This window comes from Aquila chrysaetos, chromosome 24, assembly GCF_900496995.4.
Source record: "Aquila chrysaetos chrysaetos chromosome 24, bAquChr1.4, whole genome shotgun sequence".
NCBI lineage: Eukaryota > Metazoa > Chordata > Aves > Accipitriformes > Accipitridae > Aquila > Aquila chrysaetos.
This window is the reverse complement of record NC_044027.1, coordinates 11,485,477-11,503,778: the sequence shown is the minus strand read 5'-3', so window position 1 is coordinate 11,503,778 and position 18,302 is coordinate 11,485,477. Positions and strand designations below refer to the sequence as shown.

Sequence of the window (18,302 nt, the reverse complement as noted above, 5' to 3'; positions counted from 1 at the left end):
AAAAAAAAAAAGGGGGGGGGGGGGGGACAAAAATGCAAAAGCATTGTCTCAAAGTAACAAACTCTTGGAACAGAACAAGCTTCACATTTTAACCCCTGTAAGGTCTATCCAGGGGTGTGCAGGCCTTTTCAGACACAGGGAGGGCCAAATCACAGGCTCACCGAAGTCAGCAACTTCTACAGAAGCAGGATTTTACCACCCTGTCACTTAATCGACATCTCCAGCACTGGTGTTTATGTTCACAGATGAGAAGAAATGTATCCAGAGGTTTCTATCACAAAAGGAGAAATAATTCCACTGCATATCACATGAACCCGGCGGCTGAGCAATCACAGAACCTGTTCCATTTATTTCTATGGGAGTTTCACCTTTGGCTTCAGTGGGAAGAGAGTGAATAACATGGCTTGCTTCCAGGATATCTGCTAATCTCTTCTTTAATATTGAAGAAGCCAGAGACAGAGATATTTCCTGCTACAGTAAAATATTCGAGAGTTATTTTCCTTCCTGGATGTTCTGATTTGAAAAGAGAAAAACCATTACACAGAGCTTGGGCAGACCTTTCTGAATAAAGTTGCATATCAATAAATTGTGACGTTTTCCTTCAATGAAATAAAACAGACACTTTGGAAATGAAGGCAACACGGGTGTTGCAATCTACTGCGGAACATCCAGGGGCCTCGCAGGAGGCTTTTTTCTCTACAATATGACAATCGTGTCTGAGCATCTCCTGAACCGAGCAGGCGGGCATAATGCATTTGCAGAGCACGGCTCCCTGGTAATTCAGCTGCTTCGTGGAAATACATTCCTGGGCTTGTCCTTTGTCTGGCGTAACTCGGCTCATCGGTATGATATAGCGGTTGGAGCACAATAATTATGCAATTGATCTGTGTGCTGCAGACAGATACAATTACAACTCCCTCACAGAGCCCGGCACTGAAATTTGATATTTCACCTCCAAGAACACGAGCCTTTGTCACTTAAGCGAAAGGATATTTTCCATCGCTAGCAGTGGTGGTAAGACCTTATCTGCTCTGCAGCTAGCCAACAGGAGCCAATGTGGCCTTCCCCCAACCCCGGACAACCAAGCACGTTATAAAAGCACTACAACACATGTCCTCTTCCCACCTAATCTTGTTTCCCTTCCTGGGTGGTTGGATAAATCAGAAAAGCGGTGCTGAGAATATTTCAATATTTCCTCAGGCTTACACAGATGTATTAGCTAAACGTGCAGACTGTTTGACTGAAAGTCTTGAGGCTTCTGTCACACAAGGCAGCAACCTCTACAACCACGAGAAGGCTGGCCAGCGTGGCCCTTCTCAACACCTGGCCCACTTGCTTGGGAGGCTGGGAAGGAGCCCAAGAGAAAAAATCAGTGGTGCCATTCACCAAGGAAAACAAACTGCTTGTTTGTGCCTGTGGTAGGATGTTATTGCAAAGGAAGGTCTTGTGCTCAGCATCATCATCAGCACAGCAAGTTGCTGTTGAGTCACAGAGGATACTCTAAGGAGGGAAGTATGACTAGCCGTGGAAGCCTCTCTGATCCACAGAGAGTAATGCGTGAGGGATGCAACAAGCAAAGGAGTAATTCTTCTGTTGGGCTCTCATTGTAGCTGTGTCCTAAAAACCGAAGCTGGATTGAGCTGGGCTGGAGTCACTGGCCTAGGGAAAAATGCAGGCAAATACCACTCCAGCCCACATTCTCCCCCACAAAAAAGCATCTGTCCTTTGTATTTTGCTGCCTGAGATGCCTGCTCTCTCTGCTCTGTGGCTCAGATGGCCCTACCAAGATTGCACTATTAATGATGGCAGTCTGAAAATCACTTTAAGAGACTTTATGACGATGTTGTGATTACTAACTTGCCAAATGAGTGCTTAGACATTTAAGAACACGTAGCCACACTCCCATGAGCTGCAGGAAACAGACAGCTTCAAAGTATTTGCCCTAACTGAAGGATTCACACAAATATCGTCTGAATAGCCCCGGTCGGTAAATTCATTGCTACTTGCTATGAAATTCTGCTATAGAACCTCAGCTCCTTTATCGACAGCAATACTCTTTCCCAAGCTCCTTGGTCAATGCTTTAGACTTATTGATGCCCTGTGAGATGCTGAGTTTCACTTGCAAGGTGGCTCGGTTTCTCCCATGCTGTTGTTCTACTGAAAGCCCTCGGCAGGGTCAGCCAAGGCCTATTTAATGTTCGTGAAAGAAGGCAAAATCACCATTAGCTGCTGTGTGGGGCCGCGGTTTCGGCAGTCAAAGCTGTGTTCCTGTGCAGGGGTATGAGGAAGGGAGGGGGAGAGGATGGGAGGGAGGCGCGCTCTCAAAGCATGCCCACAATGAATATGGATGGTCATCCATCAATTTATTTTAAGCACATTACTTCTCTGTCAGAAAGGGAAAAAAAGGAAAAAGAAAGAAAGGAAAGAAAAGACATATAAAATTAGGTTTGTGTCACTCATTTAACACTGCAATTTCCCTAGAGGATTATGCACCAAACAGAGATAGCAAGCTCATGAATATTAATCATTTCCCTGAATGCAATGCAGCCCGCCAAACAATAAGATTAGGGGAAAGTGCTATGCTTAATTTATGGATAATGGGAGAGGTAAAGGATAGAGCTCCCACAAAGGTAAGGCTCACAGCTGGAGGGAGAGGCCTCTGAGGAGAAGAAGGACAGATCCAGATTTGTAAGGTAGCAAAAAAACATTTGAGGCCAAGCAGGAGCGAAAGAAAAGGTGTTTAAGGATCATTGTCAAATTAAAATCATACTTCTCCCAGAACAACCACTGGCGACTAATGCTTCAAGCATGCCAGAAGTTGGTGGTAAATTCAAGAGCTACATATATTTATTTTCTCTTTTCCTCTGCTCTGTGCCTTTCCTTTTATTTTACATCCCTGAGGCCCTGATCCAACAAACCACGGAGACGTGTGTCTAACCTGAAACATTCACGTTCTTCAGTAGGACCACTCACATGTGGAAGTTAGCGGAAGCGCTGCCCTGTTTTGCTGTAAAAAGGCTTTAGCGAAGAGCCCCTTACAAGCAAAGGAGATAAAGCGTAGCAATAACACCAGTAAGATGCAACCGAAAACCCCATAAATTGCCATACAAACTTAAGGGTAGATAGAAGTTCTGAAGCTACTTCCCAGCTGTGTTTCAATGTGTCTATCAGTCTTTACTCATCTCTTTTCATATCACTTTCTCTCCCCCTCCCTTCTTTTTTATTGATCTCTGCATCTTTTTTATTATATCCTTCTCTTTCTTCAGCACTGGTGAGCTAAATCAATGCATAATGCACATCACACTCAACAAAAGGAATGCAAATGAAAGCAGAGCTCTTTTTCAATGTCTGCACATATATCTAGATGCATGTGTACAATGTTGGTGTGTGGGAGAGTGCATACCAAGGACAAGGTGCTCAGCTGCTTGTTAGACACCCATTTCTCAATGGTCTGGTGGGAATGGATCAAGTGCTAAAAAGCTCTGGGTTCCCACAACTGCAAATCATAACTCTTACGACTGGGGCCTGTTTTACACAGGACACATCAGCTTGAACTTGGCTGAGATCCACAGTAATCGCAAAAATCAGTTATCCCGAGAGTAATCAAGAGCAAGGTGAAAGAAAAGCAGCCAAGAGGTAGGAGAGGGGTGCATCAGTCACAGCGGACACGACTTTGATTCACTTGTCTCCTACAAATCAAAAGGCAAAGCGAAACTTTCCCCGTGGGACCAAATTCTGTGCAGAGGAGATAAAATATGCAAAATCTGCTATGCAAAGGGGAAAAAAAGTAGAGATGATAAATTTCAGGATGGGGAAGGGTGAGTGTACTGCAGAACTTAAAAAAGGAGTACTGCCAGATGCTTTCATTAATTAATTAATTAATCTCACTGTCGCTCTTCAGCGTGTTGTAGGAAGAAAACGCTATTAATCTTATCTGTTTTCTGTTACTCGGCTTTGTGTTCAGAGAAGGCCAGGACAGCCTGACAGTAAGACCACACAGTTTTCTTCCCTGCCTCCCTCCTTCCTTCCCCCGCGCCCCTCCTCCCGTGGCAGAGCAGATTGATCCACTGTTATCTGATTAGAGAGGAAAGGAGGAGGGAAAACAAAACCGAGAAGAAAAAAAAAAAAAAGTCTAATTTTATTACAGGCACTAGCGCAAAGTGTCTTGAGAGCCTTGTGCCATTTATTCAAAGGAAAGTTGGACCAATTAAAAAAAAAAAACCACTAAAACTCATGATCGTAAAAGGCAAAGGGAGAAAGAGAGGCAGAGGGACACCTGCAAACAGGCTGCCTCCATCCTTGCAGATATCCAGAACGCGGCTGGACATGACCCTGAGCAACATGCTCCAACTTTGAAGCTGGATCTAACTTTGAAGCTGGCCCTCCTTGGACCAGAGACCTCCAGAGACTCCTTCAAACCTAAATTATTCTGTGATTCATGGCTCTAAATCTAAAGCTTGGTGGTGTTTGCAGGCTCTGTTGTATTTGTCTTCTACCAAGCAAAGAGACTTGCGTGGTCTCTGCTTTGGAAGGAAGAAGCCTGCTTGGGCTTCGCTATCAAACCTCCTGCTATGGAACCCCCCGATGACACCCCTTCAGCCCTGCCTTTGCGAACAAAATGTTTAGTGATTATTTTCAGCCATGTGGGACCCAATCCTGCAGACAATTTGTGACAAGCATTGCCTTCACTGTTGTGGTTAGATTTGCTGAAGTCTAAAGAATGCCTTGTGGTAGTTCAGAGACATGCCTGGAAGGAAGCATTTGCAAGATCAAACCCTGAGGCCCCCAAGCCAGCAAAGCCTCTGAACATGTGTTTGAGGCTCACTGAATTCTTTGGTGAAGGGGAGTGATTCCCAGGGCTCTAAAGAGCTACATAATACAACAAGAACATCACTGCAAAAATAACACTCTCTGAAATAATTACTTGTTGTCCTACAGGATTATAACATGTGTTAGCCTTGTAAACATGGAAATAAAGTACACTTATTTTTCTGTGCTCCTCAAACAGGGACCCAAGCATTCTGTATTTTCCAAGAAAACACCCCATCAGTCTCAAAGACGACTTTTGTTTGGCTGAAGGAAGAGGATTTGGTCTGATATTATTAGATTGTGGAGAATGCTGAATTTCTGCTCTTTTAAATTATTATTATGTAGTACGTACAGCCACTTGCTTCCCCAATATCTTTATGTTTTCTGGTGAGATTTTAATGCTTGATATGTAAAAGCAGAACACAAATCAGTACTGTTCATTTGTGCGAAAGATTAGCCAGCAGTTTCTCTCTAGCTCTTGATGTCCTAATTCATGGTGGTCCAGCACCCACAAAAGCCAATAGGACCTGTTTCACAGGTACTACGTTCTCTGAACCTTTCCTAGGGACTCGATGAAGGCAGTGTTTGCCCCAAAACAACGCAGCTGGTCTACCCTCGCAGACTCTGCATGCACGCTGAGGCCATCACCACCACAGCAGTTGCACCACCACAACTCTAAAGTGATGCAACAAACCATTTGTAAAGTCACACAACAAAACATTTGTAAGCTCTGCGTCCACGCACCTTTCCATTGATTCAGCTAATTTGATTCACCTAAGTGAGTCCCCACATTCAGTATTTCACAGACAATTTGATTTCATTTGCTTTTGTAATCCAGGACCAGTGGAAAACCACAACCTTCCAAAGCCCATGACAATCAAACAACTTTTCACCTCTGGAATTCCCCTTTCCTTTTCAACACAAGCAAATCTGAAAAATCCCTTCCTGTGTAATGGCATAGAAAAATCCATCTGTATGTTTTAGTTGCTTCATTTTCTAATCGCATTGCTGTCAGACAGGTTTTTTCCACACTTTAGCCAGCCCCATTGCTGGTCCTGGAGATGAAGGTGTACATGTGCGTAAAGCAGGCTCCTGCACCCACCTGGCAGAACACTGCTGTGGGGTCCAAGGCTTGGGACATCCCACTCTTACTCCTGTCTGGGGATTTACCTAAAGCATGACGCAGCTCCTGCGCAGCACACGCAACCCGGTTTCCTTGAGAACCAACGTACACAGGGGAGGACCTGGGTCATGTCCTAACATAACACTGGGATGTGGTCAAAGTACAGACCTGGACTGAGGAGCTCAGACCTGCTGCTGAGCAGGGTGATACAGCCATACAGCTGCAACCCAAACCCTTGCTGGAACCAGCCTCACCCTATGCCTGACTTCCAGAGAACCCAAACCATTTGCATAAGTGTTTATCTCACTTCCAAAATATTATGACTAATATCTTTCAGTGCTTGAGGGTCTAATGCAGCAAGTTACTTGAAACACAAGTGTAACTTCAAGACCACCAATAGTCACAATTAGCCTCAACCATAAATACGCTCAGATTTCAATAGAGCAATTTACATATGTAAATATGTAAATAAGTGCATCACCAAATCAGGCCTCAAGTTGCGCAGTGTGGGATGCTGAAGTAAAAATCTAGCCATTATGATGAGACAAGCAGTCCCTAGCTTACCACCCAAGGGAAACGTGGTGCCTGTGAGGTCCTTTATATGTCACTCCAGGCACAAGAGATAATTGTCCGTTTGCCAAAAAGAGCCAATTTCAGTCTTGCCAACATTATGTTATCTGCTTAGGACTGATGGCCTGAGCTGAAGGCATGGGATCACTAGATGGGACAGAGTATTTGCTTCATCAGTCCAGATAAGGAATCTCACAAAATCCCTTGAGAAAAAGCCGACGTTTTATAAACATTAACTTTGGTTTCAGAAGCTCCGCATGTTTCATCCCTCCCCAGATCTGCTGAGCCCTGTTTGGGAAATACAATCCCATAACGCAGGGCTACCCCACAGAAGGTGCAGCGTAAATTGGTCTCCACTTCCCTTCTCTGCCCCCAGCATTCCTAGAGAGTTTAATAAATATGTAAAGCTCACAACTGCAGCCCTGCTATCCCCGATAGCTCGAGCATCTTCCGGCCATTGTGCTTACAGGTTTTGCTAATCAGAGCAAACCAGGCTTGCAAATGAAATCTGATTAAGTAGTTTTCACCTCTGAAAAAGGGGATTAGCTAGACCTTTGATCCTCAGATATTGATTTGCAACTCAAAGGAGGTGTGACCTCAGCTGGACTTGCTTCTGGTCTCACTCCCTTCCCCTTTCACTCCTCCTCCTGTTTACCAGAAAAAATCAGTTCATGTCTTCTCACATAGCCAGATCTAAAGCCTATTGAAGCCAGTGGAAAACCACCCACTGACTTCAATGGGCTTTGGATCAGTCCCACAATGGCTGACTTAGCCTTAAGTCCTAGGCTGTTTCAAAGCCAGCAGAACCAATTTCCCACCAAAATGACCAGAAGCTGGGAAGATATGTTCGCCTTTCAAACCTACAAATTCCACCTTTTTTTCTCTTCCATGACAACTCTTCAGCTGGAAATGCTGAAAATACTGTTGATTTTTGCCTTGCACTCTGCGTAGAGTTGTTGCCCACCGTGAGTGGAAGGTCTCTGAGCCAGACTTACCAATGCAATTAAAGGATAACTCCTGCAGGCAGAATAGGGAGCAGCCATCACCATTGATCTTATTCATATCATCGCATTCTTCCCCCAAGTCTCTGTAAGCAGGGCACACACATGCAAAAAGGAGTCAGATGGCAAATGGCATCATCCCGACGATCGCTGCAACCCCTCTGCAGAACCCTAAAGCCCTGAAATCCAGTACAGCAGCTTTGTGTGCTGACCCTTAAAATACCTCTCCCTTTCTCCTCCAGCCCTGACTTTCATCATTCCTGGTTCACAAGCTTGCCTGGCCACTTCTCTCCTGCACATGTGGATACCACTTGCTGTTCTCTGATGAGGATATGAGTAACTTCCTTCATAGCTGGTGTGGCTGCAACTCAGCAGGTGGGGAAAAAGAGAACAGGAATCTCTGAAACTCTTTGTATTAAATCTGGAAGGGCCAGACTGTGACCCCAGCATGGGAATAACAAGGCATAAAGCCTGGTGCTGGGCTATTCCAGGTGACACCATTTGGAAGACAGCAGTCGACAGGGAGCAGGTGGTGTCGGGGATGGGGTCCTGCCTTGTGCCAGCCCGCACGGTTGGAGCAGCGTGTGGGGAGAAGAGTGTGAAGCAGATGAGAAAGGGGCTGCCGCAGCTGCAAGTGGGGCCACAACCAACCAAGCTGTGACAGTCTGGTTCCTGCTCGCTCCCGAGGCAGCTCAGCTATTGTTTGACGCTTGCTGCAAAGCCACAAGTGATGTTTGAGGAATGTGCAAACATAACAGTAGGAGAAAAGTTATGGAAAGCAAAATTAATCTGTCTTTCTCCACCTCTCTCTCCAAGACTACCCTGGATTCATATGTCGTTTGATTGTTCTCTTTGATTTCCCTGCCTGTTGGGCCTCATCCTGAAAATACTTGCTGCCAGGTATATCATCTGACGGAGTTGAACTATGTGATTGCTGATCAGCATTATTTCAAGAAAATAATACTGGCTGGATTAAGCACTTGCTTGTTGTTACTTCCATCGTTTAAAGAATTAAATTATCTAATGCCAGGAAGCTTTGAAGCAGGTAGCCTTAAGGGCCAACACAGTAAAAGAATAAACTCTAACATAGTCGTGAATGATTGTTTTACATCTTCAGTGGTCTGGAGATTGGCAGCTGGTGAGAGGGAGGAGCTGATCGAGAACATGCAGTTCCCAGCACTCTCCCTCAGAGGCCAAATCTATCATCTCCAAATGCATCCCAGCTCCGGTGGTCAGTCAAACAAGAGGTTGCACCAGGAACCTGGCCCACCACGTAGCAGGGGTTTTACCCTGTCCACCAGCTGCCAGGCACATGGGACTTCATGTGTAAGGACAGCATCAAAGGCTGTGTGGATTTTTCCAGCACTTACTTGAGCTCCATACAGGAAATGTCATATACATGTATAAAGATATGGATACATGAACAAACAGCATAAACAGCATATAGCGTACTTTCGTATCGATCCTGCTGTCTGGACTCCATTATCTGTATCTCTGTCTGTATCTACTGGTGCCAGGATAACAGGGCCTAAGTTCCAATTAAATGTCATCATCCTGGTAATCATCAAGCACATGAGTCATTATCTACAGATGAGAGCCAGCCTAAACTAAGGAGACATCAGAGGTCATCAATTCCTTTCTAGTCTCAGATTCTGGCTGAGGAGATGTGCCCAGATTTATCTGTTTGCTCGCTCCAGACTTACATTTGGATAATCCCGTCTCCACAGTATCCACTTCCAGAGATATACACAAGCGCGGGGGAAGGCTCGCTCTCCTCCATCCCGGAAACAATGACGACCTGGTATGTGTATGTGGTCCTATCGCTCAGTTCCCTGCAAGACAAAAGGAAATATTAAGTGATCGGTACAACAAAGGCGGTAGCAAAGGGCAATTTTGGCTGCCAAAAAAGCAAGTTTTAATTCAATCAGGCCCTCAGAATATTCCTACCTCATTTTGATGGGGTTAATTTTTGGTTGGGTGTCTTTTTTGTATGAGCATAATCAGCGCTACCTATGTCCATGCTTGATTTATGCACAGGTCTGAAATAGGTGCAACTCTTGACTATTTGACAGCTAAACTATTTGCTGATGAAAAACATGCAGTGCGGCGTGTTGCTGCTTACACCTATACCCACACTAAAGATGGCATTGCCCTGACACCACGACAGCGTATCAATCCTCACTGCGTGCAGGGGGAAACGGTAACACCATTACCGACAGTCAATAGCACTGCAGCATTTAAGAAACCAGCCCTGTGCTTCACTGCGCTCAGCCTCCGAGCACTTCTGCTCCCATCTCTCCACAGCAGGGACAGCATTACCTGCAAGTTTGTGGCATAGTTCATTTAAGGAACTTAAAATACCCTACAAACACTGATTACTTCCTCAACAGCCCTGAGCTCAATGCAACTGCAGCTGGAGCCAGTGGGAATTTGCCCATTGATTTAAGACAGAACTGGACTAGGGATGTTTCAGTGACAGATAAATAAGTTATCCACTTTGCATACAGGTATTAAAACAACAGAGTTAAAAAGGAAAGCACAAAAAATAGGATCCATACCACAGCACTGCATCACGGTATTAGCATCGAAATATTCACAAAAGAATTAGCAAACTGTTACATATTTATGCAAAGCCATAATTACCTAAATCCGGTGCATCTGTAAATGAGGAATAATTCTGTTATATGCAATACAGAAATAATAAAGAACCTAATATAAATGTTTAGCTCTTTTACAATTTCTTTTACATTATCAGAACTCAAAACATTCCACAAAGAAACTCATTACCATTATCCTCATTGTGCCGATTTGTAAAGCCACAGAGTGGTGAAGGCAAAATGATTTGCTCGAAGTCATCAATCAGGCTAATTGCAGAGCCCATAACGCAACCCAGCTCTTTCCTAACCCACGCCAGTCCTCTACTTATTCGCTCATATTGCCCCAATTACTGACAGTAATATACATGTCTTTTTGTCACAGGAACTTGGTCAAAAAGCACATATTAATGAAGTGTGTACTGTGAAGAGATATATCTACTACACAGAGCAACAAAGCCATTGAAGTAGATATCAATGGACTGTAGTTACTGAAATCTTCAAGTTCATGAAATAAGTATCTCCTTACAACATTCATTAAATTAACAAGCATGACTTAAACTTCAATATCACACATTATATTTTACAACAAAGCTGTTTCTCATGATACTATTAACTGTCATTGAAAGAATTGCAGGTGAACAGCACTGGGATTTGATTCTTTGTTACCACACTTGAAATGGGGAGTGAAACTCAGTGGAAGGAAAACACAACACAACTGGCTTTCTCATTGCTTCTTCACCTGATTCCTGTCAGCAATAGTCTGTAGCTCCTACTAGCTAAATTTGAGGATTCAGGCAGCACAAACGCTATCTTAATTCACCTACAGATTGGGGAGACATCTACCCAGATATTGGTATGAGTGTTTATTCAAAGTGAAAAATTTCAAATTTCTGCCCTTGGGACCTATTTTAAAAAACTGTTTTCAAAAAAAAAAAAAGAAAAATTATAGGAAATAACTTAAGTGGCCAAACACACATTGATGTATAATACTGAGGGTTTCCTCTAGATTTCACTCTCTGATAAATCCACGTATTAAGATGGGAAGTTTCTGATATATACTGATGAAATGAAAGTAGAGGCAAGCTTTGATTATTAGAGCGCAGTTATTTCTCAAGTTCCTTCTCAAAACCATTCGTAAAATATTTACGATTAACAAATATACTTGCAGAAATGTGGATTTTATCACTGGGGATCTGCTAACCACAAAAAAGGTTCAATTCTTAGAAAAGACTGTTAACAAATGAACACTTTGGGCAGCTATAACAGCTACAAAATAAACAAATCCATGCTGCTTTCTGACGCGCTGAGATCACACGCATGAGTGCAAAATAGTAGTTTTCAGAGTCTGATTTTTTGCGTGATTTCCACTGACACCCATAGGTGATGGGCAGGCATTCGGCTAACAGCAGAAAATGTGCCTCTGCAAGCGTGTTTCAGTTTGTGGGAGTGTTTGTGTATGCTTGTGTGTACATGTAAGCAAACGGAAAACAGGAAAAGTTCACATTTGTTTATGTACAGGGCGGGAAGTTGGCAGAACATAATGGAAGAAGACATAGTACTAAATTAAGCATGGGAGAGAATATGATGTTTATGAATTATTAGGTGACTGGAGATGAATGTGTATGTGGGTGAATAAGACAGAAAACTGGAAATGCAAGTTTTTAGGTGGCGAGAACTCTGGCATATTTAACTGTATGGATTGTGAACGAAAATCTGTGTATGGGGAGAGGACCCTGTGGACATCGGAGAAGAGGGACTGCTGGCTTTGTGGCAGTGGGCTTTGGTCTAATCCTGTCACTAGCTACACACTGAGGAGGGGAGATTTCCAACTGCAGCCTGCTGCTCAAAAACGGAAAGCTCTTGGAGAAATGATGTGTCATGACAGCCAAATGATCCTTATAGTTTAGTGACACACAAAAAAAGGCCATTTCTTCTCCAAAAAAGAAGGTGAACAAAATATTTGACTCCCTACACAGAGATTTAGGTATTTGCACAGCCTGGCTTCCCTTACTTCTACAAAGTTTGGGTACAAAATAGCTATTAAGTTATTTATGCTCACGATACCCCATGAGCTATGAACAGAATATCCTTGTCTTAGGTTAAAATACAGAGACAGGGAAGACAAATGGCTAGAGACGTAGAGTCCCTGTAAAGCAATGGCAGGTCTGGGAGCCAGCTCTCCAGACCCACGCTGCAGCTGTGAGGCCAATCCTCCCCATCCTCATCCCGGCTCCTCTCCTGGACAGCCCAGTCGAGAGCAACCTGGAGCTGCACAACCTTCCCCACGCTGGGGACAGCAGAGAAGCCCCAGGCTGTCACAGCCAGGAGCGGCACCAACAAACCAGCCATGCCCAGAGATCAGAAATGGGAGCACGTGTGCTCCAGGGGTGCCCTCCAGCATCATGCAATGGTAACTGGAGATGTGCCTGGACTGGAACACGAGAAAGCCACCTTAGAAACTCAAACGCAAGCCATCGTGCTTTCAGTTCACCCTGGCTTATGCAACTAGTGGCAAAAACCTGATTGAGCTGGATGTGGCATTTCACATCTCAACAACTGGAACCTAAGATACTTATATCCTCCTGAACTGTTAAATATATCATATCGGCAGCAATTGAGAGTTTTAGCATTCCTTCACAGTACCCGCATTTCGGAAAAATATAGCTGCTAAAGGGATAATACGTACAATACTTCAGGCAGTAATCCAGTACCATAGCGAGGGAGGGAGGAAGGAATGCAGGAACGAAGGGGGAAAAAAAAAAAAAAAAGAATTTATTCTCTCCTATATAGTTATGGGGCACCAAGGTCGATATTACAGACTGTATCTGGAGATGTCAGCAAAACAAGCTCTGCTCCAAGTAGCGATAAAAGTGTGATTTTTGACCATTTATTTTCTCTCCCGCCTTCCCTCAGAGCTGATGGCACACTAACAGCAATATTGTGCTCTTTCCACTCTGCTGTCAGGCAGGTCCAACGCACGCCGGCTTTGTACGATGCTACTTAAGGAAGTGAGACAGAAGAACATCTTTAACATTAAGGATGTGAACAAACACTCTTTTAAATTTATATCTATGGTCTTTTAATGACCTTTTCGAGAACTGAGTAAGCCGCATTGATCGCTGCAGCTTCCGCCCGTGGGGAGGCAGTCTTATTAAAAAGCAATGACTCAAGCCCTCTGCTTAGAGGGGGAATTAGGACGTGCCGTGTGAAATACCACAAGGGCAACTTTCCTGTCTGTTGTGCCGAGTGACGGATCCAGGGTCAGAAATATAAAACCCTCTAATTCTTTTCCTGTTTTTACTGGGGAGGCTGGGCAGTTGAGTTAATCTTGCTGTGTCCCCCAGGCAAGGGACCTCTGCTTTCAGTTGGGGTGTTCCCGTAAAACTTATGGGAAAAATTATACCTCTGGGAAGTTGTTTTCTACTCAGACCAAGGCAGGTTTAAAGGATCATTGAATTTACAGAAGCAACACGCATGCCCTCGAGTGCCAGCAGACCTACAAGGGCTGACACTGCCCCAACCACGTCTGCTCTGTGCCCACTGTAGTGCTTCAGCATCTGAGGACACAGCACACCCTCAAGAAGCAGTGAAAGCACCAAGGGAAAGCAAACATCCCACGCCTCTCTCCCTACTACAATAGTATATACATTTTTCCTACTACAAATAACAGCAGGGAGGGGTTTTATACAGCAAAGACTTGTTTCTAACAAAATTGAAAATATCCTTAAGGCTGATCCCAGCTTCTGCCCTGTGAAAACATACACGGCCAGAAAGCAATGAAAGCAGACAGCGTTCCTGTTATTTAAGGACAAGACAACAAGGTCTTAGGCATCCCCAATTAAATTATGGCTGTCACAGGCAGTGTCATGTGAAACAGGCAAATTCCACACCTCAAGCGTCCTCATGAAGTACCCATCTTTCTTTGAACTTAAATAGCCACAAAACTCTTGTGCCAAAAGGCGACGTTTCCTGGGGAGCTCTCTGCAGCCCAGAATGAGCCCTGGTCTGCCAGCAACATCCCCGTTTCCCTCTAACACTGTCGGCTTTACTCTTCTTCTCCAGCAAGGAAGCCTTTGCTGAGCAAAACAGGAAACCTGCTGGTAGCAAATAGCAGTGACCCCAAATCTTCGCTTGTTGCAATGCTTTGGATCAGCTGCTCAAGTTGGACCGAATACAACCACACACAGAAGAGCTGAAGGTCTACGCCACCTCCTGTCCCACCCTCCGCAGCATGGAGCTCTCCAGTGCGTTCCCTACAGAAGGCTCACAGACACCGAAACACCCAACGTCATTTTCAGAGATCCTGAAATATCCCAAATAACCACTAACTCAGTGAAGAAGCACTGCATTGCTCAGACACGTTTAAAGCCTCCCAGTCCTGGGCACTGAACCGGGGCTCAATGCTTCTAGATTGGAGGAGCTACCACCGCTCTCTTCATTGCTACTCAGAGAATGGGTCATTAAACTGCGCTGGGTTTTACCTCTCGGCAATACCACCATGATGTTTGCAGGCTCCCCCATCCTCAGGTGCTCCAAAAGCAGCTGATAAAGAGTAACCCAGGGGATGAGGTCGCTTTAGGACAACCTGAATAGATCTGCTCCCCGACTCCCATCCTTTTTCCTGCATTGCCATTGACTGTATAAATATGACTGTTTTCTTCTTTTATCTCCTCTCTCGCACACGCTCCCCCTCGCCTTGCCTTTCCTTCTTTTAATAAAAATGGCATGAGAAGCACGGCAGAAGATAATGAAGAGAATTCCTGCCCAGCTCTGCAGTGGGGAGAGAGGAGGGGCGGGATGCTGTAAACAAAAGAAGGACGTCAAAAATCCCGAGCTCTTGCGACGGGCTGTTTTTTCAGCTGCGGTCCGATCTCTCGCTGTTTGGATAAGCCCAGCGACATGGCAGGTGCAAAGGCCTCAAAACAAGTCTCCTGCCTCTCTCTCAGACACCGAGCTGACTCAGAAGACATAAATGCCGAGGAAGCAGCCTTGGAGAGGCTTTTCTCTCTATCCGTGATGAGATACGTCCCAACAGGGGCGGTGGGTTTGCTCTTTGCCCTGTGGCTTTTTTATGATTTATTTGTTTACAAGCTAATCAAAACAGCGTAGCTGAAGTACTAAATGAACACTCATGGGTTGGATAGGAGAGTGGGGACTGTATGGTGGATTGGTATCCTCCCAAACCCAGCTTAAACCTGAACTGGGTATTTCCCAAGGAAGAACGACAGAGCAGCCAATGACCTGAACAGATAATCTCAGCTGAATACTTGGTGGAGTACCTTTTGTACCATGAGGTGGCTCCGCTGTCTGAAGCCCAGAGTCTCACCATTCAAAGCAGTGGCATCAAGACAATTCCCAAACTCAACTTTTGCTTCTAACTGTATCGTGAAGGTATTTCTACTAATACCTAAACCAACCACCTTACCCACTTATGCAATACCATGGAGACCCCACATATTTGAGACTGAAGTCACAGGTTGAAGGATCCAATCTATTAGGAAAAGGAAAATATCCTTTGCTCCATGAAATACTTCTACGAACCAAAGTCACCACCAACTCTCATAATCACCACAAAATCAAAACAGGCAATTAGTCTACAGCTCTGCTCTCGCTTACGCTGATGTAAATCTCAAGTAACTTTAGAGACCTCAGCAAAATACTCCAGGTTCAAACCACTGCAACTCAGTTCCTCATCTGTTCCTCTGAGTTGAGAACATTTGCACTTGCTGCTCAGAGCAGCTCCTTGTCTGTGGAAGATACCTTGGTGCAGGACTACATGCCTGGCTGTAGCACCTCTACTCTCCAATCCAGGCCCTCTTTAGGACCTTAAACACCCTGGATGCTCTTCTGTCCTTCGTGCAAGAACCGTAAGTTTTTAAAGCAGCAAACATACAGAGATATATGCAACTGATTAACTCCAGCGGACTTTGATATAATCATCCAAGTATTTGCCCTGATACCAATTTAAAACACAGTAGCACATTTAATAAAAAACAAAGTTTGCAGCCAAGGCCTTAAAGATATTTCTTGGTTTTTATCAAAAGAAAAAAAAAAATTAAATGTCAAGAGACAATTTTCTACTTTCATGTTTTAACAACAAAAATTATGAATTTTTAAGGTGGATGATATCAATCGAGATCTAGATGAGATTGGGTTACAAATCCTGGGATAAAGTAAATCCTAGAGGCCCCGGGCCTCACATGGGTGTTTGCACTAGACAGGCAATTTCACGGCAGCACACAGGTTAAGTGTCAGAGCACCTGGTTGCTATTAGAAGCAGGGAAGGAGGGGGGAAACCTGTGGTGTTTGCTTCTTCACTGCTGCAATCAGACCCTAAGCTGAGTCGGGAGTGCTTCGCAACATGAAGCTCAGACGCGGCCGCCGCAGGAGGGAAGGCTGTTATGGTTTGACTGAGGAAGGAAAGATCTGGGACATGAAATACAGAAAGTCCTATTCCCAAACAGTGGAAGCCAGCACTTCTCTATTGATTTCAAGGGAACGATGCCAGTATCCACCACCTGAGGATAGCGCTCTGGTGTACCGGCATGGCAGGTAACAGTGACACAACTGGCAGGCAGGTTAGGACAGGTTAATTACTTTAAAGGCCACCATTGTCACCGGCAAACCTTTGCCTGTTGCATCGTGCCCCTCGATGAGCACTGCCTTATTACACATGCTGTTAACGACATCCCGGTTGTGCCACAGCTTCTCTGTGCGGGACCGCCAGCGGCAGCATCTGTGTGGGCTCCGGCACTGGTTCAGACCACACTGCAGGAGAAGTGCCTGATGCACACCCTGCACAGGGTCTAGGACCCCAACAACCACCCCTCAATTTGTGGATGTCGACTGTTCATCGCTGGGACTGCGAGCACTTTGGCTGCTACCCTCAGCCCTGTGCCAGTTCGTCAGGTTCGGCTCTCCCTGTGGGCAGAAGGCTCTTCCCAATTTAGGGTCATCAGCTTGGCAGAATAACGTTCTTCAGCTTCTCTGAATCCAGACCTGACCTCTAGGATTTTCTTTTAACACGCCTGAGCCAAGACCTGATTTTCAGAACTTAATACCCTCCTGTTTCCGTGTAATCCCATCAAAACGGTAAACAGAGGCATGGGAGAAGACGCTCGCAGCGCCTGATCCAAAGGCTCCTGAAGCTAGTGGAAGTTATTATGTGCATTTTCAGTAGGGCTTAGATTGGGCCCCAAGCGAACACAGATGTTTGCAGTTTTCCGTGCTTTCACCTCTACCATCCCTGCTCGCCAAAACTCTGCTTTGGAGGGTAAGGGCACAGGGACCGTGGCACTCCTGGGACGCTGCTCCTCAGGAGGAGGGAGGCAGCCTATATGTACCTGCGCCTATGTGTGAGAGACACGTATGTGCTGTCACGCATGCCGCACAGCGCAGCACGCAGAGATGGGCGAGGAGATGAGGTGCCTATTCCAAAGGAACATTTTGTCATTTCCCTCCTTAGGGGCTCTGTGTTTTGCCTTAAGCCACTTCAGATTATGAGAAATCTTACTAGCTGGTCTCCAGTGGGATCTTTAATGGTTTAACAACTGAACATTACTGAACATATTTCCACTAGCCTCTTTCTAAAATCCCATCATGAGCTAATTTCCTCTATTGTCATTACATCTGCAACTGGTCTTACATTTCAAAAAAATCTGTACCACTGTGAATAAATGATCTCGTTTACTGCACTGAGCTCTCAGGGCCAGTATTTTTAGTAGTGGCTGATAATTTGGGGTGCCCAGTTCCAGGCACTCTCACTGGGGTACCATTTGCAGAGAAGAATGAGCTTTATTTCCACCTTGCCCCTCCTACCACAAAAAGCTCCAGGAAAATGCTGGAGTTGGGACATCAGCACAGAGATGCCCAATGTCACCATACATGTAAAAAGATCCTGGCCAGAAAGACTAAGATGAAGTCCGGGTGAAGCAATCACACGATGGGTGCCTTGGGCCCGCAGTGTGCTCAGTGCATTGCATGCCATGCAATGATACACCTAAAAGGCTTCTGTCTTGTCTGTCGCTGTATCCAACAAGGTATTAAGGACAGCACAGGTATTTTAGTCTTACTGCAGCGTTGTTTTCAAATCCTTGCCTGTTTGAGTGTAGCTCCAAATTTAACAGAGACTTGGAATTTATTTCCCAGGAAAATATATTAAAATAAAGTGCCCAGGAAATGATCAGGCCAATAGTTCAGTAA

At 44.9% G+C, this 18,302-nt stretch overlaps 1 protein-coding gene across 1 annotated transcript in view; it reads right to left on the bottom strand.

The window, feature by feature from the left end:
- PAPPA (pappalysin 1) overlaps nt 1-18,302 on the bottom strand; it is a 181,704-nt gene that overhangs the window by 80,142 nt on the left and 83,260 nt on the right. Inside the window, exons 8-9 of the mRNA XM_030000700.1 lie at nt 9,207-9,335; nt 7,498-7,589 (exon numbers count right to left, since the gene is read on the bottom strand). Coding sequence (XP_029856560.1) covers nt 7,498-7,589; nt 9,207-9,335 — 221 coding nt within the window. The remainder of the gene's footprint in view (nt 1-7,497; nt 7,590-9,206; nt 9,336-18,302) is intronic.